This window comes from Tachyglossus aculeatus, chromosome 1 (assembly GCF_015852505.1).
Source record: "Tachyglossus aculeatus isolate mTacAcu1 chromosome 1, mTacAcu1.pri, whole genome shotgun sequence".
NCBI lineage: Eukaryota > Metazoa > Chordata > Mammalia > Monotremata > Tachyglossidae > Tachyglossus > Tachyglossus aculeatus.
In genome coordinates, this window is record NC_052066.1 from 30161046 (window position 1) to 30184564 (window position 23519).

The window sequence follows — 23519 nt, forward strand, 5'->3', positions numbered from 1 at the left end:
GATGCACATCATTAACAAAATAAATAGAATAGTAAGTATGTACAAGTAAAATAAATAGAGTAATAAATCTGTATTCATTCATTCATTCAATCGTATTTATCGAGCACTTACTATGTGCAGAGCACTATATTAAGCGCTTGGGAAGTACAAATTGGCAACATATAGAGACGGTCCCTACCCAACAGCGGGCTCACAGTCTAGAAGGGGGAGACGGATAACAAAACAAAACATGTGGACAGGTGTCAAGTCATCAGAACAAATAGAATTAAAGCTAGATGCATATCATTAACAAAATAAATAGAATAGTAAATATGTACAAGTAAAATAGAGTAATAAATCTGTATTCATTCATTCAATCGTATTTATTGAGCGCTTACTATGTGCAGAGCACTGTATTAAGCGCTTGGGAAGTACAAATTGGCAACATATAGAGACGGTCCCTACCCAACAACGGGCTCACAGTCTAGAAGGGGGAGACAGACAACAAAACAAAACATGTGGACAGGTGTCAAGTCGTCAGAACAAATAGAATTAAAGCTAGATGCACATCATTAACAAAATAAATAGAATAGTAAGCATGTACAAGTAAAATAAATACAGTAATAAATCTGTATTCATTCATTCATTCAATCATATTTATTGAACGCTTACTATGTGCAGAGCACTGTATTAAGCCCTTGGGAAGTACAATGGCAACATATAGAGAACGCTCCCGACCCAGCAACGGGCTCACAGTCTTGAAGGGGGAGACAGACAACAAAACAAAACATGTGGACGGGTGTCAAGTCGTCAGAACAAATAGAATTAAAGCAAGATGCACATCATTAACAAAATAAATAGAATAGTAAGTATGTACAAGTAAAATAAATAGAGTAATTAATCTGTACAGACACATATACAGGTGCTGTGGGGAGGGGAAGGAGGTAGGGTGGGGGGGATGAGGAGGAGGAGAGGAAAAAGGGGCTTTGTCTGGGGAAGGCCTCTCCCCACCCCGATCTGTACATCACTCCGCTGTCCGGATCGTTTCTCTACAGATGTCCAGTCCATGTTTCGCCGCTCCTCAAGACCTCCAGTTGTTGCCCATCCACCTCCACATCAAACAGAAACATCTCACCATTGATTTTAAAGCGGTCAATCCCCTTGCCCCCTCCTACCTCACCTCGCTTGTCTCCTATTCCAACCCAGCTCACACACTTTACTTCTCTAATCAATCAATCAATCATTTATTGAGCGCTTACTGTGTGCAGAGCACTGTACTAAGCGCTTGGGAAGTACAAGCTGGCAACATATAGAGACAGTCCCTACCCAACAGTGGGCTCACAGTCTGGAAGGGGGAGACAGAGAACAAAACCAAACATACTAACAAAATAAAATAAATAGAATAGGTGGGTACATGTAAAATAAATAAGTAAATAGAGTAATGAATATGTACAAACATATATACATATATACAGGTGCTGTGGGGAAGGGAAGGAGGTAAGATGCGGGGGATGGAGAGGGGCACGAGGGGGAGAGGAAGGAAGGGGCTCAGTCTGGGAAGGCATCCTGGAGGAGGTGAGCTCTCAGTAGGGCCTTGAAGGGACTGTACCTCAGTCCCATCCATCTCGCCGCCAACCTCTCGCCCACGTCCTGCCTCTGGTCTGAAACATCGTCCTTTTCCATATGCAACGGACGATTACTCTCCCCCTTTTAGAGCCTTACTTAAGGCCCGACTCTTCCAAGAGGCCTTCCCTGACTAAGCCCTCACTTCCTCTTTTCCCACTCCCTTCTGCGTCGTCCCGACCTGACCAAACTCCCCACAACGAGCCCAGCTCCACAGCACTTTTCATTCGTTCATTCAGTCGTATTTATTGAGCGCTTACTGTGTGCAGAGCACTGGACTATTTCAGTTGCAGGTAATCCATCATCTAAATGGCCATTCCCACAGATATTCTGCTGATATAATCTCCTGATTCAGATTCAGGACACAGGAGCCTGGCCTTGATTAATGATGTGTATATAATTATAATTCTGTTTATTCTGATGGTATTGACACCGCCTCTATATGTTGCCAACCTGTACTTCCCAAGCGCTTAGTACAGTGCTCTGCACACAGTAAGCGCTCAATAAATACGATTGAATGAATGAATGAATGTTTACTTGTTACCCAGCACTTAGAACAGTGCTTTGCACATAGTAAGCGCTTAACAAATGCCATCATTATTATTATTACTTGTATTGCTTTGTTGTGTGTCTCCCCCTTCTAGACTGTGAGCCCGTTGTTGGGTAGGGACCGTCTCTATATGTTGCCGATTGGTACTTCCCGAGCGCTTAGTACAGTGCTCTGCACACAGTAAGCGCTCAATAAATACGATTGAATGAATGACTATGCGCTTGGGAAGTCCAAGTTGGCAACATATAGAGATGGTCCCTACCCAACGGCGGGCTCACAGTGTAGAAGGGGGAGACGGACAACAAAACACAGCATATTAACAAAATAAAATAAATAGAATATGTAAATATGTACAAGTAAAATAAATCGAGTAATAAATCTGTACAAACAGATATACAGGTGCTGTGGGGAGGGGAAGGAGGTGGGGGGGGGATGGGGAGGGGGAGAGGAAGAAGGGGGCTTTATGTCCATATCCGTAATTTATTTCTATTAATATTTGTCTCCCCCTCTAAACTGTAAGCTCCTTGTGGGCAGGGAATGTGTCTGTGGTATGGTTGTGTTTTAGTCTCCCAAGCGCTTAGTACAGTGCCCTGCACTCAGTAAGCGCTCAATAAACCTATCTACATGTTTTGTTGTCTGTCTCCCCCTTCTAGACCGTGAGCCCGTTGTTGGGTAGGGACCCTCTCTATATGTTGCCGACTTGTACTTCCCAAGCACTTAGTACAGTGCTCTGCACACAGTAAGTGATCAATAAATACGATTGAATGAATGAATGAATATGATTGGTTGACCAGTGTGGGTGAAGTTCACCTGTAAATAACGAATATTATTTCATAGCATGCGAAGAAGACACCAATCCATCGACCAGTCGTATTTATTGAGAGCTTACTATGTGCAGAACGTCGATGGTGAAGGTCACCTCTGAGTGCATGTGTGGATGAAAATACCACTGCGAGACCCCCAAGGGGGTCCCTTGTTGTGTTTGCTTAGGGTTTGCGGCGCCTGGCCCCGTTTTCTCTTTTTTTCCTCTCTCTTCTTTTAATGGTGTTTGTTAAGCATTTACTTTGTGCCAGGCACTATTCTAAGCGCTGGGGTAGATACAAGCTAATTCAATCATTCATTCAGTCGTATTTATTGAGCACTTACTGTGTGCACAGCACTGTACTAAGTGCTTGGAAAGTACAATTCAGCAACAGATAGAGACGATCTGTACCCAACAATGGGCTCGCAGTCTTGAAGGGGGAGAAAGACAGCAAAACAAAACAAGTAGACAGACATCAATAGCATCAAAATAGATAAATAGAATGATGGGTTTATACACATCATTACTAAAATCAATAGAATAATAAATATGTACAAATATGCACAAGTGCTGTGGGGCGGGGAAGGGGGTAGAGCAGAGGGAGGGAGTCAGGGTGATGGGGAGGGGAGGAGGAGCATAGGAAAAGGGGGGCTCAGTCTGGGAAGGCAGCTTGGAGGTGGGGGGTCTCAGGAGGGTTTTGAAGGGGGGAAGTGTGTTAGTTTGGGAGATGTGTGGAGGGAGGGCATTCCAGGCCAGGGGGAGGACGTGGGCCGGGGGTCGATGGCGGGACGGGTGAGAACGAGGCCTAACGGTGGGGAGGTTAGCGGCGGCAGAGGAGCGGAGGGTGCGGGCTGGGCTGGAGAAGGACAGAAGGGAGGTGAGGTAGGAGGGGGCGAGGGGACGGACAGCCCTGAAGCCGAGAGTGAGGAGTTTTTGCTTGATGCGTAGGTTGACTGGCAGCCACTGGAGATTTTTGAGGAGGGGAATGACATGCCCAGAGCGTTCCTGTCAAAAAAATAATCCAGGCAGCAGAGTGAAATATGGACTAAAGTGGGGAAAGACAGGAGGTTGGGAGATCAGAAAGGAGGCTGATGCAGTAATCCAGGCGGGATAGGATGAGTGATTGTTCCAACAAGGTAGCGGTTTGGATGGAGAGGAAAGGGCGGATCTCGGCGATGTTGTGGAGGTGAGACCGGCAGCTTTGGGTGACGGATTGGATGTGGGGGGTAAATGAGAGAGCGGAGTCGAGGATGACACCAAGGTTGCGGGCTTGTGAGATGGGAAGGATGGTAGTGCCGTCTACAGTGACGGGAAAGTCAGGGAGAGGGCAGGGTTTGGGAGGGAAGATAAGGAGCTCAGTCTTGGACATGTTGAGTTTTAGATGGCGGGCAGACATCCAGGTGGAGATGTCCTGAAGGCAGGAGGAGACACGAGCCTGGAGGGAGGGAGAGAGAGCAGGGGCAGAGATGGAGATGTGGGTGCCGTCTGCGTAGAGCTGATAGTTGAAGCCCTGGGAGCGAAGGAGGTCACCAAGGGAGTGAGTATAGATGGAGAAGTCCCTGCCCAACATGGGTCTCAGTCTTCACCCCCATTTTACAGATGAGGGATCTTGAGGTCCAGAGAAGTGAAATGATTTGCTCAAGGTCACACAGCCAGACAAGTAGTGGAGCCGGGTTTGGAACCCAGGTTTTTCAGACTTCCAGCCCTGTACTCTAGCAACTCGGCAACACTGCTTCTATTTATTTTATTTTGTTAATATGTTTGGTTTTGTTCTCTGTCTCCCCCTTCTAGACTGTGAGCCCACTGATGGGTAGGGACTGTTTCTATATGTTGCCAACTTTTACTTCCCAAGCGCTTAGTACAGTGCTCTACACACAGTAAATGCTCAATAAATACGATTGATTGATTGATTCTTTTGTTCCCTGTCTCTCGTTCCTTATGAAGCTTTTGCTCAAGGAGAGTCATTCATTCATTCAGTTGTATTTATTGAGTGCTTACTGTGTGCAGAGCACTGGACTAAGTGCTTGGGAAGTACAAGTCAGCAACATATAAAGATGGTCCCTACCTAACAGCGGGCTCACAGTCTAGAAGGGGGAGACAGACAACAAAACAAAACACTTAGGTGTCAAAATCATCAGGATAAATGGAATTATAGCTGTATGCACATCATTAACAAAATGAATAGGAAATATGTACAAGTAAAATAGAGTAATAAATCTGTACATATATATAAGTGCTGTGGGGAGGGGAAGGAGGTAGGGTGGGGGGGTGATGGGGAGGAGGAGAGGAAAAAGGGGCTTAGTGTGGGAAGGCCTCCTGGAGGAGGTGAGCTCTCAGTAGGGCTTTGAAGGGAGGATGAGAGCTAGCTTGGCAGATTCAGTCATTCATTTATTCAATCATATTTATTGAGTGCTTACTGTGTGCAGAGCATTGTATTAAGTGCTTGGGAAGTACAGTTTCCAAACAGCGGGCTCACAGTCTAGAAGGGGGAGACAGACAACAAAACAAAACATATAAACCAAATAAAATGAATAGAATAAATATGTACAAGTAAAATAAATAGAGTAATAAATATGTACAAACACACATACATATATACAGGTGCTGTGGGGAGGGGAAGGAGGTAAGGCAGGGGGATGGGGAGGGGGAGTAGGGGGAGAGGAAGGAGGGGGCTGAGTGTGGGAAGGCCTCCTGGAGGAGGTGAGCTCTCAATAGGGCCTTGAAGGGAGGAAGAGAGCGAGCTTGGCGGATGGGCAGAAGGAGGGCATTCCGGGCCAGGGGGAGGACGTGGGTCGGGGGTCGATGGTGGGACGGGCGAGAACGAGATACGGTGAGGAGATTAGCGGCGGAGGAGCGGAGGGTGCGGGCTGGGCTGGAGAAGCACAGAAGGGAGGTGAGGTATGAGGGGGCGAGGGGATGGACAGCCTTGAAGCCCAGGGTGAGGAGTTTCTGCCTGATGCGCAGATTGATTGGTAGTCACTGGAGATTTTTGAGGAGGGGAGTAATATGCCCAGAGCGTTTCTGGACAAAGATAATCCGGGCAGCAGCATGAAGTATGGATTGAAGTGGAGAGAGACACGACGATGCGAGATCAGAGAGAAGGCTGATGCAGTAGTCCAGACGGGATAGGATGAGAGCTTGAATGAGCAGGGTAGCGGTATGGATGGAGAGGAAAGGGCGGATCTTGGCAATGTTGCGGAGCTGAGACTGGCAGGTTTTGGTGACGGCTTGGTTGTGAGGGGTGAATGAGAGAGCGGAGTCGAGGATGACACCAAGGTTGCGGGCTAGTGAGACGGGAAGGATGGTAGTGCCGTCAACAGAGATGGGAAAGTCAGGGAGAGGGCAAGGTTTGGGAGGGAAGACAAGGAGTTCAGTCTTGGACATGTTGAGCTTTAGGTGGCGGGCGGACATCCAGATGGAGATGTCCTGAAGGCAGGAGGAAATGCGAGCCTGGAGAGATGGGGAGAGAGCGGGGCAGAGATGGAGATCTGGGTGTCATCAGCGTAGAGATGATAGTTGAAGCCGTGGGAGCGAATGAGGTCACCAAGGGAGTGCGTGTAGATCGAGAACAGGAGGGGACCAAGCACTGAACCTTGGGGAACCCCCACAGTAAGGGGGTGGGAGGGGGAGGAGGAGCCTGCAAAAGAGACTGAGAAAGAACGACCGGAGAGGTAAGAGGAGAACCAGGAGAGGACGGAGTCTGTGAAGCCAAGGTCAGATAGCGTGTTGAGAAGAAGGGGGTGGTCCACAGTGTCAAAGGCAGCTGAGAGGTCGAGGAGGATTAGGACAGAGTAGGAGCCGCTGGATTTGGCAAGCAGGAGGTCATCGGTGACCTTTGAGAGGGCAGTTTCCGTGGAATGAAGGGGACGGAAGCCAGACTGGAGGGGGTCGAGGAGAGAGTTGTCGTTGAGGAATTCTAGGCAGCGCGTGTAGACAACTCGTTCAAGGAGTTTGGAAAGGAATGGTAGGAGGGATATGGGACGATAACTAGAAGGTGAGGTGGGGTCAAGAGAGGGTTTTTTTAGGATGGGAGAGACATGGGCATGTTTGAAGGCAGAGGGGAAGGAACCAGTGGCGAGTGAGTGGTTGAAGATGGAAGTTAAGGAGGGGAGAAGGGATGGAGCAAGAGATTTCATGAGATGAGAGGGAATGGGGTCAGAAGCACAGGTGGCCCGAGTAGCACTTGAGAGGAGGGAGAAAGATCCCAGGCCTGATTCTAATCCCGGGTTCTAATCCTGGGTCTAATCTAAACCTGGGTTCTAATCCCGGCTCCACCACTTGTCTGCTGGGTGACCTTGGACAAGTCACTTCACTTCTCTCTGCCTCAGTTCCCTCATCTGCAAAATGGGGATTAAGACTGTGAGGGCTTTGTGAGACAGGAACTGTTTCCAACCCGATTATCTTTTATATGTACTCCAGTGCTTAGAACAGGGCCTGGCACATAGTAAGCACCTAGCAAATACCAAAAAAAGCCCCCAGATGGACTCCCAGCTAAGATCTGCTATATAGTATGGTCTGAAGCTTTGCTTTACTGTGTCTTTAATAATAATAATAATGATGATGGCATTTATTAAGCGCTTACTATGTGCAAAGCACTGTTCTAAGCACTGGGGAGGTTACAAGGTGATCAGGTTGTCCCACGTGGGCTCACAGTCTTCACCCCCATTTTCCAGATGAGGTAACTGAGGCCCAGAGAAGTGAAGTGTCTTGCCCAAAGTCACCCAGCTGACAAGTGGCGGAGCCGGGATTTGAACCCATGACCTCTGACTCCAAAGCCCGGGCTCTTTCCACTGAGCCACGCTGCTTCTCTAATCCATTCAGTACCACAGAGGCAACTTCTGTGGGAATTCTTTTCAGCAGCTGGACCTTGTGAATTCAAACGCAGTGAGAAGCAGCGTGGCTCAGTGGAAAGAGCCCGGGCTTGAGAGTCAGAGGTCATGGGTTCTAATCCCTGCTCTTCCACTTCTCAGCTGAGTGACTTGGGCAAGTCACTTCACTTCTCTGGGCCTCAGTTCCCTCATCTGGAAAATGGGGATCAAGACTGTGAGCCCCCCGTGGGACAACCGGATCACCTTGTAACAGTGCTCTGTACATAGTAAGAGCTTAATAAATATCATCATCATCATCATTCTCAGCTGGGTGACTTGGGCAAGTCACTTCACTCAATCAATCAATCAATCGTATTTATTGAGCGCTTACTGTGTGCAGAGCACTGTACTAAGTGCTTGGGAAGTACAAGTTGGCAACATATACAGTCCCTACCCAACAGTGGGCTCACAGTCTAGAAGTGGGCTCACAGTCTAGAGAAGTCTTCACTTCTCTGGGCCTCAGTTCCCTGATCTGTAAAAGGGGATGAAGACTGTGAGCCCCACATGGGGCAACCGGATCACCTTATATCCTCCCCAGCACTCAAAACAGTGCTCTGCACATAATAAGCACTTAATAAATGCCATCATCATCATCATTCTCAGGTGGGTGACTTGGGCAAGTCACTTCACTTCTCTGGGCCTCAGTTCCCTCATCTGGAAAATGGGGATTAAGACTGTGAGCCCCCCGTGGGACAACCGGATCACCCTGTATCCTCCCCGGCTCTCAGAACAGTGCTTTGCACTTAGTAAGTGCTTAATAAATGCCATCATCATCATCATTCTCAGCTGGGTGACTAGGGCAAGTCACTTCACTTCTCTGGGCCTCAGTTCCCTTATCTGTAAAAAGGGGATGAAGACTATGAGCCCCACATGGGGCAACCACATCAGCTTAATATCCTCCCCAGCGCTCAGAACAGTGCTTTGCACATAGTAAGCGCTTAACAAATGCCTACATCATCATTATTATTATTATGTTAGAAAAATGCCATTAAGTGTGAGGTTTTCTGAGCCACTGATGCCACATTATAAGGTGTGTGCACACACACATGCGCGGGCGTGAATTTGTTTCTCCCAGGGTGTAAAAAGTATGTTAGGGTATATAATAATAATAATAATGATGTCATTTATTAAGCGCTTACTATGTGCAAAGCACTGTTCTAAGCGCTGGGGAGGATACAAGGTGATCAGGTTGTCCCACGTGGGGCTCACAGTCTTCATCCCCATTTTGCAGATGAGGTAACTGAGGCACTGACTTGCCCAAAGTCACACAGCTGACAATTGGCGGGGCCGGGATTTGAACCCATGACCTCTGACTCCAAAGCCCGGACTCTTTCCACTGAGCCACGCTGCTTCTCTAATTTGGTTATCATAATTTGGTACAATTCGGTATCCCTCCGGAGGCCTGATGGATTTGGCATTTCAAAGCTCCAGAACTCCCTGCCAGGAGTTCTAATTCTGCCTCCATCCTTCGTCCGCTGGTTGACCTTGGGGAAGTCACTTCACTTCTCAGTGCCTCAGTTCCCTCGTCTGTAAAAAGGGGATTAAGACTGTGAGCCTCATGTAGGGCAGGGACTGTATTCAATCTGATTATCTTGTATTTACTCCGGCCCTTAGTTTAATGCCTGGAAAGCGTCCGCTGCTTCTGTTATATTGTCGTCTCCCAAGCACTTAGAACAGTGCTCTGCATTCATTCATTCAATCGTATTTATTGAGCGCTTACTGTGTGCAGAGCACTGTACTAAGCGCTTGGGAAGTACAAGTTGGATGTACATATCTGTAATATACTCATTTACATTAATGCCTGTCTTCACCTCTAGATTGTAAGTTCATTGTGGGTAGAGAATTTGTGCGCTGTGCTCTCCCAAGCACTTAGTACAGTGCCCTACACACAACAAGCACTCAATAGATACATCTGATTGATTGATTAGTTGAGGTAAGGTTTGTGGTTTCCCCACCAGCCCCAATTCCAGAACGTTTGTAGATTTTTTTTCCCTAAAATTGGCTGACGATTGGCAAAAATCATCAATCGTATTTTATTGAGCGCTTACTATGTGCAGAGCACTGTACTAAGCGAAAATCTGCACAGTCCTGAGAAAAGAGGGCATATAGTCAGCCCAGGAACAGTGCAGACAGAGGCAAACGGTGGTTCTGAGACCACGGTGATCCTACGTGATTCCATTTCTTTTTACTCTGCTCCCCTTTACTCCTACGTGATTGTGTAGTTTGATACTATCTACCTGAGGGCTTAGAACAGTGTTTGGCACATAGTAAGCACTTAATCAATCAATCAATCAATCAATCGTATTTATTGAGCGCTTACTATGTGCAGAGCACTATACGAAGCGCTTGGAAAGTACAAATTGGCAACACATAGAGACAGTCCCTACCCAACAGTGGGCTCACAGTCTAAAAGGGGGAGACAGAGAACAAAACCAAACATACCAACAAAAAATAAATAGGATAGATATGTACAAGTAAAATAAATAAATAAATAGAGTAATCAATCAGTCAATCAATCAATCGTATTTATTGAGCGCTTACTATGTGCAGAGCACTGTACTAAGCGCTTGGGAAGTACAAATTGGCAACACATAGAGACAGTCCCTACCCAACAGTGGGCTCACAGTCTAAAAGGGGGAGACAGAGAAAAAAAAAAACCAAACATACCAACAAAATAAAATAAATAGAATAGATATGTACAAGTAAAATAAATAAATAAATAAATAGAGTAATCAATCAGTCAATCAATCAATCAATCGTATTTATTGAGCGCTTACTATGTGCAGAGCACTGTACTAAGCGCTTGGGAAGTACAAATTGGCAACACATAGAGACAGTCCCTACCCAACAGTGGGCTCACAGTCTAAAAGAGGGAGACAGAGAACAGAACCAAACATACCAACAAAATAAAATAAATAGGATAGAAATGTACAAGTAAAATAAATAAATAAATAAATAAATAGAGTAATAAATATGTACAACTCTATTTATTTATTTATTTATTTAAATAAATAGTAATAAATATGTACAACCATATATACACCAAAGTTCTCAGTATTACTGTTAATAATGGGAGTCAGAACTTGGGTTCTAATCCTGACACTGCAACTTGCCTGCTGTGGAGCCTCGGGCAGGTCACAACTTCTCTGTGCCTCAGTTTCCTCAACTGTTACATGGGGATGCAGGAGTTCTCTCTCCTAGAAGAGCACAATAATTAGTGATTCATTCATTCAGTCGTATTTATTGAGAAGTCGTATTTTTTTTAGAGAAGCAGCGTGGCTCAGTGGAAAGAGCCCGGGCTTTGGAGGCGGGGGTCATGGGTTCAAATCCCGGCTCCGCCAACTGTCAGCTGTGTGACTCGGGGCAAGTCACTTCACTTCTCTGTGCCTGTTACCTCACCTGTAAAATGGGGATTAAGACTGTGAGCCCATCGTGGGACAACCTGATCACCTTGTAACCTCCCCAGCGCTTAGAACAGTGCTTTGCACATAGTAAGCGCTTAATAAATGCCATTATTATTATTATTGAGTGCTTACTGTGTGCAGAGCGCTGTACTAAGCGCTTGGGAAGTACAGTTCGGTAACAGAGACAATCCCTCCCCAGCAGCAGGTGATTGATTGATTGATTGATTGATTGATTGGGACATCGTATGCGCTCAACAATACTATTAAAAAACATAAACTTCAGTTTCGTGTTTTGGGGTAAGTAGAGGATGTAAACTGAAATTATCTCATCATTTCTCAGTTGAAAATAGCAGTGGAGGACTTTTTATGGTATCAAGACCTACCGACGTATTATTATTAATAATAATAATTGTATTTATTGAGCCCTTACTGTGTGCAAAGCACTGTACTAAGTGCTTGGGGGAGTACACTGTAACATCAGACACATTCCCTGCCCACAACGAGCTCCCAATCTAGAGGGCCTGAGTAAGGTGCTAAAAGCATCATCATATTGGTTTCGATGAATACAGTGACTTTTAGGGTCACTTTTAGACTGTGAGCCCACTGTTGGGTAGGGACTGTCTCTATATGTTGCCAATTTGTACTTCCCAAGCGCTTAGTACAGTGCTCTGCACATAGTAAGCGCTCAATAAATACGATTGATGATGATGATACAGTGTAGGTGAAAGATGCTAGGGCCGCTGCTTTGTCGTTTGAGAAAAATCTTTTATCTAGTCTGAAAAAAGCCCAGTTCAGGTAAGCAGCTGTTTGAAGTTACCCCTCTTTGAATAATAATAATAGTGATGGCATTTATTAAGTGCTTACTATGTGCAAAGCACTGTTCTAAGCGCTGGGGAGGATACAAGGTAATCAGGATGTCCCACGTGGGGCTCCCAGTCTTAATCCCCATTTTACAGATGAGGGAACTGCAGCCCAGAGAAGTTAAGTGGCTTGCCCAAAGTCACACAGCTGAGAAGTGGAGGAGCTCTTCTAGACCGTGAGCCCACTGTTGGGTAGGGGCTGTCGCTATATGTTGCCAACTTGAACTTCCCAAGCGCTTAGTACAGTGCTCTGCACACAGTAAGCGCTCAATAAATACGATTGAATGAATGAATCGAACCCACAACCTCTGACTCCCAATCCTACGCACTTTCCACTAAGCCTCGCTGCTTCTGAACCCTTAACACCTGTTGCAAGGGATCATTTTTATGGAGAGAGAAGCAATATTGCCTAGATACGGAGAAGCAGCGCGGCTCAGTGGAAAGAGCCCGGGCTTTGGAGTCAGAGGTCATGGGTTCAAATCCCGGCTCTGCCAATTGCCAACTGTGTGACTTTGGGCAAGTCACTTAACTTCTCTGGGCCTCAGTGACCTCATCTGTAAAATGGGGATGAAGACTGTGAGCCCCATGTGGGACAACCTGATCACCTTGTATCCCCCCCAGCGCTTAGAACAGTGCTTCGCACATAGTAAGCGCTTAACAAATGCCATCATTATTATTATTATTATTATTATTATTATTATTCTCTGTGCCTCAGTGACCTCATCTGTAAAATGAGGATGAAGACTGTGAGCCCCCCGTGGGACAACCTGATCACCTTGTAGAACAGTGCTTTGCTCATAGTAAGCACTTAATAAACGCCATTATTATTATTATTATTATTATTATTATTATTATTACTCGGTGCCCCATGTACATATTGTGTATATATACTTGCATATAGTATGCTTGTATACTATAATATATGGTATATATATATAATATAGTATACTTGTATATTTGTATACTTGTATACTTGTGTATATATACTTGTATATATTTGTACAGATTTATTACTCTATTTTACTTGTACGTATTTACTATTCTATTTATTTTATTAATGATGTGCATATAGCTATAATTCTATTTGTTCTGACGATTTTGACACCCGTCTACATGTTCTGTTTTGTTGTCTGTCTCCCCCTTCTAGACGGTGAGCCCGTTGGTGGGTAGGGACCGTCTCTATGCGTTGCCGACTTGTACTTCCCAAGCGCTTAGTCCAGTGCTCTGCACACAGTAAGCGCTCAATAAATACGATTGAACGAATGAGGGGGACATGGATAGCGTCCATCCTGATTAGCGCTTAGTACAGTGCCTGGCACACAGCAAGCGCTCGGTCGATCCATCAGTCGTACTTATTGAGCACTTACCGTGTGCAGAGCACCGTACAAAGTGCTTGGGAGAGTGTTATATAACAGGGATGGTAAACATATTCCCTGCCCAAAACGAGCAATTCCATAACAATAAAAATTAGTTGAAGGCAACCAGAGCAAGTGAAAATAATGTAACTGTCCAAAAATTTGATCTTGGGTTGTTCTGTTTTGTTGTCTGTCTCCCCCTTTTAGACTGTGAGCCCACTGTTGGGTAGGGACCGTCTCTATATGTTGCCAACTTGGACTTCCCAAGCGCTTAGTACAGTGCTCTGCACACAGTAAGCGCTCAATAAATACGATTGATTGATTGATTGATTGATGGTGAGCCCGTTGTTGGGTAGAGATTGTCTCTATCTGTTGCTGAACTGTGCTTTCCAAGCGCTTAGTACAGTGCTGTGCACCCAGTAAGCGCTCAGTAAATACGATCGAATGAACGGCAACGGAGTGAAGGGAAAAGAGGCAGAGATCATAGGCTCCTCGCTCAGATCGTCTGAAATGACGTGGCTCAGTGGAAAGAGGCCGGGCTTTGGAGTCAGAGGTCATGGGTTCAAATCCCGGCTCCGCCCATTGTCAGCTGGGTGATGATGATGATGATGATGGCATTTATTAAGCGCTTACTATGTGCAAAGCACTGTTCTAAGCGCTGGGGGGAATACAAAGTGATCAGGTTGTCCCACGTGGGGCTCACAGTCTTCATCCCCATTTTACAGATGAGGGAACTGAGGCCCAGAGAAGTGAAGTGACTTGCCCAAAGTCACCCAGCTGACAAGTGGCGGAGCCGGGATTTGAACCCATGACCTCTGACTCCAAAGCCCATGCTCTTTCCCACTTCTGGGCAAGTCACTTCACTTCTCCGGGCCTCAGTTCCCTCATCTGGAAAATGGGGATGAAGACTGTGAGCCCCCCGTGGGACAACCCGATCACCTTGTTACCTCCCCGGCGCTTAGAACAGTGCTTTTGCACATAGTAAGCGCCTGATAAATGCCATTATTATTATTATCATTATTATTATTATTATTATTAAATGACGGTGTGTATTCTTGGTGTTTCATTTAGGTTCAGGCTTTCTACCGTGAAAGGATGCATCCACACAGTACTCAAGGAGGAGCTGACGACCGCTCAGTACGTTCCAGAGAAAATGCCCCATCTCACAAAGGCTTTGTCCGAGACTATTAAAGATAAACTGAAAGGTAGAGATTGGTTGTCCCTCACGAGGACTTGTTTTCTTCTTTCATCATCAATCGTATTTATTGAGCGCTTACTGTGTGCAGAGCACTGTACTAAGCGCTTTCCCGGCTTCATCTTTACTCTCGGCCCTTTCCACTTCAGTTAAGGTGTCGATTAAACCAGTTTTGGGGTTTTTTTTGTGCGTATTACCGTTTGTCAAATACTGTTTTAAGCCCTGGGTTAGATACAAGTTTATCCATACGGTCCCCGTCCCCATGAGGGTCACAGTCCGAGTTGGACGGAGGAAGATTCAATCCCCGTTTTACAGTTGAGAGAATCGAGGCACCGAGAAATGAGGTGACTTGCCCAAGGTCACACGGCAGGCAAGGGATAGAACCGGGATTAGAACCCAGGTCCTCTGACTCCGTCAGATCAGGCGGCTTTTCTGTTTCATCACCTACTGACTCGTAAACGTGTAGCCGCCTACAGAATCATCTATACGTCCGTCAGCGAAAGGGATCGGGAAGAAGCCGCCACATCATCATCATCATCAATCGTATTTATTGAGCGCTTACTGTGTGCAGAGCACTGTACTAAGCGCTTGGGAAGTACAAATTGGCAACATATAGAGACAGTTCCTACCCAACAGTGGGCTCACAGTCTAAAAGGGGGAGACAGAGAACAAAATCAAACATACTAACAAAAATGATGATGATGATGATGGTATTTGTTAAGCGCTTACTATGTGCAAAGCACTGTTCTAAGCGCTGGGGAGGTTACAAGGTGATCAAGTTGTCCCATGGGGGGCTCCAGTCTTCATCCCCATTTTACAGATAAGGGAACTGAGGGCCAGAGAAGTAAAGTGACTTGCCCAAAGTCACACAGCTGACAAGTGGCAGAGCCGGGATTTGAACCCATGACCTCTGACTCCAATGCCCGGGCTCTTTCCACTGAGCCACGCTGCTTCTGCTCTTAGATTTTGGGAGCCCGGTGAGGGACAGGGGACTGGGGCCAACTTGATTTTCTGGTATAATATTAATATTGTGGTATTTACTATGTGCCAAGCACTGTACTAAGCTCTGGGGCAGATACAAGCTAATCAGGTCAGAATATCTTCCCCGGTGCTCACTACAGTGTCTTAACAAGTACCCCCCCCCCACACACACACACCCAGGGAGGGCAGTATTTTTTCTGGTATATCTTAAGCGCTTACCATGTGCCAGGCACTCTACTAAGCGTTGGGAGAGATACAAGCTACTAGTAATAGCAATGATGGCATTTATTAAAAGTGCTTACTACGTGCCAAGCACTGTTCTAAGCGCTGGGGAGGTTACAAGGTGATCAGGTTGTCCCACGGGGGGGGCTCACACAGTCTTCATCCCCATTTTCCAGATGAGGTCACTGAGGCCCAGAGAATAATAATAATAATAATAATAATAATAATAATGGCATTTATTAAGCGCTTACTATGTGCAAAGCACTGTTCTAAGCGCTGGGGAGGTTACAAGGTGATCAGGTTGTCCCACGGGGGGCTCACACAGTCTTCATCCCCATTTTCCAGATGAGGTCACTGAGGCCCAGAGAATAATAATAATAATAATAATGGCATTTATTAAGCGCTTACTATGTGCAAAGCACTGTTCTAAGCGCTGGGGAGGTTATAAGGTGATCAGGTTGTCCCACGGGGGGCTCACACAGTCTTCATCCCCATTTTCCAGATGAGGTCACTGAGGCCCAGAGAAGTGAAGTGACTTGCCCAAAGTCACACAGCTGACAGTTGGCAGAGTCAGGATTTGAACCCTTGACCTCTGACTCCAAAGCCTGGGCTCTATCCACTGCGGCACGCTGCTTCTCTTACACATTCATTCATTCATTCAATCGTATTTATTGAGCACTTACTGTGTGCGGAGCACTGTACTAAGCGCTTGGGAAGTACAAGTTGGCAACATCGAGAGACGGTCCCTACCCAACAGCGGGCTCACAGTCTAGAAGGGGGACACAGTCCCTGTCCCACACGGGACTCACAGTCATTCTCCCCATTGCACAGACACGATAATTGAGGCAGAGAGAAGCAACGTGACTTGCCCATGGTCACAAAGCAGACAGGCGACAGGACAAAGGTCCTTCTGACACCCAAGCCTGTGCTGTGTCATTCATTCATTCAGTCGTATTTATTGAGCGCTTACTGTGTGAAGAGCAGTCCAGTAGGCCATGCTGCTTCTCAGTCGTCACTCTAGAATTGTAGGTGGGTGACCTTGAGCAAGTCACTTCACTTCTCTGGGCCTCAGTTCCCTCATCTGTAAAATGGGGATGAAGACTGTGAGCCCCCTGTGGGACAACCTGATCACCCTGTCACCTCCCCAGTGCTTAGAACAGTGCTCTGCACATAGTAAGCGCTTAATAAATGCCATCATTATTATTATTATTATCATGTGGAACAACCTGTTCACCTTGTATCTACCCCGGCGTTTAGAACAGTGCTTGGCACACAGTACGTGCTCAACAAATGCCGTCGTTATTGTTATTATTATTGTTGGGACTCTAGGATGCGGGTGTGCCTTTTCTGCCTTCCCAAATGTACATCTGTCTCCGAGGTCATCATCATCATCAATCATATTTATTGAGCGCTTACTATGTGCAGAGCACCGTACTAAGCGCTTGGGAAGTACAAATTGGCAACATATAGAGACAGTTCCTACCCAACAGTGGGCTCACAGTCTAGAAGGGGGAGACAGAGAACAAAACCAAACATACTAACAAAATAAAATAAAATAAAATAAAAGGATCTGGGGTCATGGGAGATTCATTCAGTCATATTTATTGAGCGCTTACTGTGTGCAGAGCACTGTACTAAGCGCTTGGGAAGTCCAAGTTGGCAACATATAGAGATGGTCCCTACCCAATAGTGGGCTCACAGCCTAGAAGGAGAAGAAGGAGGAAGAGGGAGGAGGAGGCGGCCTTCCCAGACTGAGCCCCCTCCTTCCTCTCCCCCTCCTCCCCCTCCCCACAGCACCTATATATATGTATATATGTTTGTACGGATTTATACTCTATTTATTTGTTTATTTTATTTGTACATATTCATTGTATTTATTTTATCTCATTAATATGATTTGTCTTGTTGTCTGTCTCCCCCTTCTAGACTGTGGGCCCACTGTTGGGTAGGGACCGGCTGTAGATGTTGCCAACTTGGACTTCCCAAGCGCTTAGTACAGTGCTCTGCACACAGTAAACGCTCAATAAATACAATCAATCAATCAATCAATCAGTCATATTTATTGAGCGCTTACTATGTGCAGAGCACTGTACTAAGCACTTGGGAAGTACAAATTGGCAACATATAGAGACAGTCCCTACCCAACATTGGGCTCACAGTCTAAGAGGGGGAGACAGAGAACAAAACCAAACGTACTAACAAAATAAAATAAATAGAATAGATATGTACAAGTAAAATAAATAAATAAATAAATAGAGTAATAAATATGTACAAACATATATACATATATACAGGTGCTGTGGGGAAGGGAAGGAGGTAAGATGGGGGGGATGGAGAGGGGGACGAGGGGGAGAGGAAGGAAGGGGCTCAGTCTGGGAAGGAATGAATTGTATTCATTCAATACAATTGAATGAATGAATGAATGAATGAATGAATGAATGACTCTTTAAGTCCTGCCCTTTTGTAGCTCTGAAGTCGCAAGGGGATCAAGTTTGGCGATGAATTACGATTTTTCTCCCCGACATCCTGTTCCCCGTCAAAGCCAACTAATAAATAAGATTGATGGCTTGGCCGAATGATCGGTATGGCTGGACCATAATAATAATGATGGCGTTTGTTAAGCGCTTACTCTGTGCAGAGCACTGTTCTAAGCGCTGGGGGGGATACAAGGTGATCAAGTTGTCCCACAGGGGGCTCACAGTCTTCATCCCCATTTTACAGATGAGGTAACTGAGGCTCAGAGAAGTTAAGTGACTTGCCCAAGGTCACACAGCAGGCATGTGGCAGAGCTGGGATTCGAACCCATGTCCTTTGACTCCAAAGCCCGGGCTCTACCCACTGAGCCACGCTGCTTCTCTTGGACTGCCCATTCTTGGACTGGGTCATTCATTCATTTATTCAATCATATTTATTGAGTGCTTACTGTGTGCAGAGCACTGTACTAAGCGCTTGGGAAGTACAAGTTGGCAACATATAGAGACAGTCTAGAAGGGGGAGACGGACAACAAAACAAAACATATTAAAATAAAATAAATAGAATAAATATGTACAAATAAAATAAATTCATTCATTCAATTGTATTTATTGAGTGCTTACTGTGTGCAGAGCACTGTACTAAGCGCTTGGGAAGTCCAAGTTGGCAACATATAGAGACAGTCTAGAAGGGGGAGATGGACCACAAAACAAAACATATTAAAATAAAATAAATAGAATAAATATGTACAAATAAAATAAATTCATTCATTCAATCGTATTTATTGAGCGCTTACTGTGTGCAGGGCACTGGACTAAGCGCTTGGGAAGTACAAGTTGGCAACATATCGAGACGGTCTAGAAGGGGGAGACGGACCACAAAACAAAACATATTAAAATAAAATAAATAGAATAAATATGTACAAATAAAATAAATTCATTCATTCAATCGTATTTATTGAGTGCTTACTGTGTGCAGAGCACTGTACTAAGCGCTTGGGAAGTACAAGTTGGCAACATATAGAGACAGTCTAGAAGGGGGAGACGGACCACAAAACAAAACATATTAAAATAAATAGAATAAATATGTACAAATAAAATAAATTCATTCATTCAATCGTATTTATTGAGCGCTTACTGTGTGCAGGGCACTGGACTAAGCGCTTGGGAAGTACAAGTTGGCAACATATCGAGACGGTCTAGAAGGGGGAGACGGACCACAAAACAAAACATATTAAAATAAAATAAATAGAATAAATATGTACAAATAAAATAAATTCATTCATTCAATCGTATTTATTGAGCGCTTATTGTGTGCAGAGCACTGTACTAAGTGCTTGGGAAGTACAAGTTTATAGGGGAAGCAGTGTGGCTCAGTGGAAAGAGCCCGGGCTTTGGAGTCAGAGGTCAGGGGTTCGAATCCTGCCTCCACCACCTGTCAGCTGTGTGACTTTGGGCAAGTCACTTCACTTCTCTGGGCCTCAGTTCCCTCATCTGTCAAATGGGGATTAAGACTGTGAGCCCCCCCCTCCTCCCCCTCCCCCGTGGGACAATGTGATCACCTTGTAACCTCCCCAGCACTTAGAACAGTGCTTTGCACATAGTAAGCGCTTAATAAATGCCATTAGTATTATTATTATATTAGAGAAGCAGCGTGGCTCACTGGAAAGAGCCCGGGCTTTGGAGTCAGAGGTCATGGGTTCAAATCCCGGCTCTGCCAGTTGTCAGCTGTGTGACTTTGGGCAAGTCACTTCACTTCTCTGGGCCTCAGTTACCTCATCTGTAAAATGGGGATGAAGACTGTGATCCCCCCCCGTGAGACAACCTGATTGCCTTGTAATCTCCCCAGCACTTAGAACAGTGCTTTGCACATAGTGAGCGCTTAATAAATGCCATTATTATTATTATTATAGTCTATAAATAAATAGAGTAATAATTGTCCTCACAGTCTGAAGCTAGCGGGCCCAGTTCAAAGCAGCCCGGCCTTGGGGGGGAAAGAGCTGTGGCCCCAGTCAATCAATCTATCAATCAATCAATCGTATTTATTGAGCGCTTACTGTGTGCAGAGCACTGTACTAAGCGCTTGAGGAACTGGCTTCTAATCCGGGCTCCGCCGCTTCTCTGCTGTGGGACCCTGGGCGAGTCGCTTCACTTCTCCGGGCCTCAGTGACCTCCTCTGGAAAGTGGGGATTGAGACTGCAGTGCTCTGCACATAGTAAGTGCTCAATAAATACGATTGATGACTGCGAGCCCCATTGGAGCCCCACCTCCACATCCAGTGGCGTCTCCTTACCGTCAGCTTTAAAGCAATCAATCACCTTTCCCCTTCCTGCCTCTCCTCGCTAGTCTCCTATCACAACCCAGCACGCACACTTCGCTCCTCTAAATAATAATAATAATGGCATTTATTAAGCGCTTACTATGTGCAAAGCACGGTTCTAAGCGCTGGGTAAATGCCAACCTTCTCACTGCATCTCCGTCTCCTCTATCTCACCAACCATCTTTCATCCACGTCCTGCCTCTGGCCTGGAATGCCCTCCCTCCTCAAATCTGGCAGACGATTGCTCTCCCCCTTTAATTAATTAATTAATTAATTAATTCACTCGGTCATATTTATTGAGCGCTTACCGTGTCTTCAAAGCCTTATTGAAGGCACATCTCCTCACACTCTCTTCTGCGTCACCCTGATTTGCTCCCTTTCTTCACCCCCCCACCCCAGCCTCACAGCCCTTGTGTACGTATCTGTAATTTATTTATTTATATTAATGTTTGTCTCATTCATTCATTCATTCAATCGTATTTATTGAGCACTTACTGTGTGCAGAACACTGTACTAAGCGTGCTTACCGGCGCTTACCATGTCTTCAAAGCTTTATTGAAGGCACATCTCCTCACATTCCCTTCTGCGTTGCCCTGATTTGCTGCCTTTATTCGCCCTCCCACCCCAGCCTCACAGCCCTTGTGTACATATCTGTAATTTATTTATTTATATTAATGTCTGTCTCCCCCTTCTAGACAGTAAGCTTGTACGCTTCTATCAATTCCGGTATATTGTACTCTCCCAAGCGCCTAGTACCATTTTCTGCACACATCAAGCACTCAGTAAATATGATTCATTGATTGATGAGGGGCAGGGACTGTGATCATTCATTCAATCGTATTTATTGAGCGCTTACTGTGTGCAGAGCACTGTACTGAGCGCGCTTACTGGCGTTTACCGTGTCTTCAGAGCCTTAATTGAAGGCACATCTCCTCACACTCCCTTCTGCGTCGCCCTGATTTGCTCCCTTTATTCACCCCCCCACCCCAGCCTCACAGCCCTTGTGTACTTATCTGTAATTTATTTATTTATATTAATGTCTATCTCCCCCTTCTAGACAGTAAGCTTGTACGCTTCTATCAATTCTGGTATATTGTACTCTCCCAAGCGCTTAGTATAGTTTTCTGCACACATGAAGCACTCAGTAAATATGATTCATTGATTTATGAGGGGCAGGGACTGTGACCATTCATTCAATTGTATTTATTGAGCGCTTACTGTGTGCAGAGCACTGTACTAAGCACGCTTACCGGCGCTTACCGTGTCTTCAAAGCCTTATTGAAGGCACATCTCCTCACACTCCCTTCTGCGTCGCCCTGATTTGCTCCCTTTGCCCGCCCCCCACCCCAGCCTCACAGCCCTTGTGTACTTATCTGTAATTTATTTATTTATATTAATGTCTATCTCATTCATTCATTCAATCGTATTTATTGAGAGCTTACTGCGTGCAGAGCACTGTACTAAGCGCGCCTACCGGTGCTTACCGTGTCTTCAAAGCCTTATTGAAGGCACATCTCCTCACACTCCCTTCTGCGTCACCCTGATTTGCTCCCTTTGTTCGCCCCCCACCCCAGCCTCACAGCCCTTGTGTACATATCTGTAATTTATTTATTTATATTAATGTCTGTCTCATTCATTCATTCATTCAATCGTATTTATTGAGCGCTTACTGTGTGCAGAGCACTGTACTAAGCGCTTGGGAAGTCCAAGTTGGCAACATATAAAGATGGTCCCTGCCCAACAGCGGGCTCACAGTCTAGAAAGGGGAGACAGAGAACGAAACAAAACGTATTAATAAAATAAAATAAATAGAACAGTAAATCTGTCCAAGTAAAATAAATAGTGTAATCAATCTGTACAAACATATTCATTCATTCAGTCATATTTATTGAGCACTTACTGTGTACAGAGCACTGTACTAAGCGCTTGGGAAGTCCAAGTTGGCAACGTATAGAGATGGTCCCTACCCAACAGCGGGCTCACAGTCTAGAAGGGGGAGACAGAGAACGAAACAAAATGTATTAATAAAATAAAATAAATAGAATAGTAAACCTGTCCAAGTAAAATAAATAGTGTAATCAATCTGTACAAACATATTCATTCATTCAGTCGTATTTATTGAGTGCTTACTGTGTGCAGAGCACTGTACTAAGCGCTTGGGAAGTCCAAGTTGGCAACATATAGAGACGGTCCCTACCCAACAGCGGGCTCACAGTCTAGAAGGGGGAGGCGGACATCAAAACAAAACGTATTAACAAAATAAAATAAATAGAATAGTAAATCTGTCCAAGTAAAATAGAGTAATCAATCTGTACAAACGTATTCATTCATTCAGTCATATTTATTGAGCGCTCACTGTGTGCAGAGCACTGTACTAAGCATTTGGGAAGTACAAGTTGGCAACATATAGAGACGGTCCCTACCCAACAGCGGGCTCCCCCTTCTAGACAGTAAGCTTGTACGCTTCTATCAATCCTGGTATATTGTACTCTCCCAAGCGCTTAGTATAGTTTTCTGCACATATCAATTGCTCAGTAAATATGATTCATTGATTGATGAAGGGCAGGGACTGTGATCATTCATTCAATCGTATTTATTGAGTGCTTACTGTGTGCAGAGCACTGTACTAAGCGCTTGGGAAGTACAAGTTGGCAACATGATCAACCTGATAAGCTTGTATCTACCCGAGTACTTAGTAGTAATAATAATAATGATGATGATGGTATTTGTTAAGCGCTTACTATGTGCCAAGCACTGTTCTAAGCGCTGGGGAGGATACCAAGGTGATCAGGTTGTCCCACTTGGGGCTCACAGTCTTAATCCCCATTTTCCAGATGAGGGAACTGAGGCACAGAGAAGAGAAGTGACTTGCCCAAAGTCACCCAGCT

The 23519-nt window shown here is 45.3% G+C and overlaps 1 protein-coding gene across 1 annotated transcript in view; it reads left to right on the forward strand.

Annotated features, from left to right (window-relative positions):
• The window catches only part of DYNLT2B (dynein light chain Tctex-type 2B), a 59916-nt gene that overhangs the window by 8056 nt on the left and 28341 nt on the right, over nucleotides 1-23519 (forward strand). Inside the window, exon 2 of the mRNA XM_038748983.1 lies at nucleotides 14513-14646. Coding sequence (XP_038604911.1) covers nucleotides 14513-14646 — 134 coding nt within the window. The remainder of the gene's footprint in view (nucleotides 1-14512; nucleotides 14647-23519) is intronic.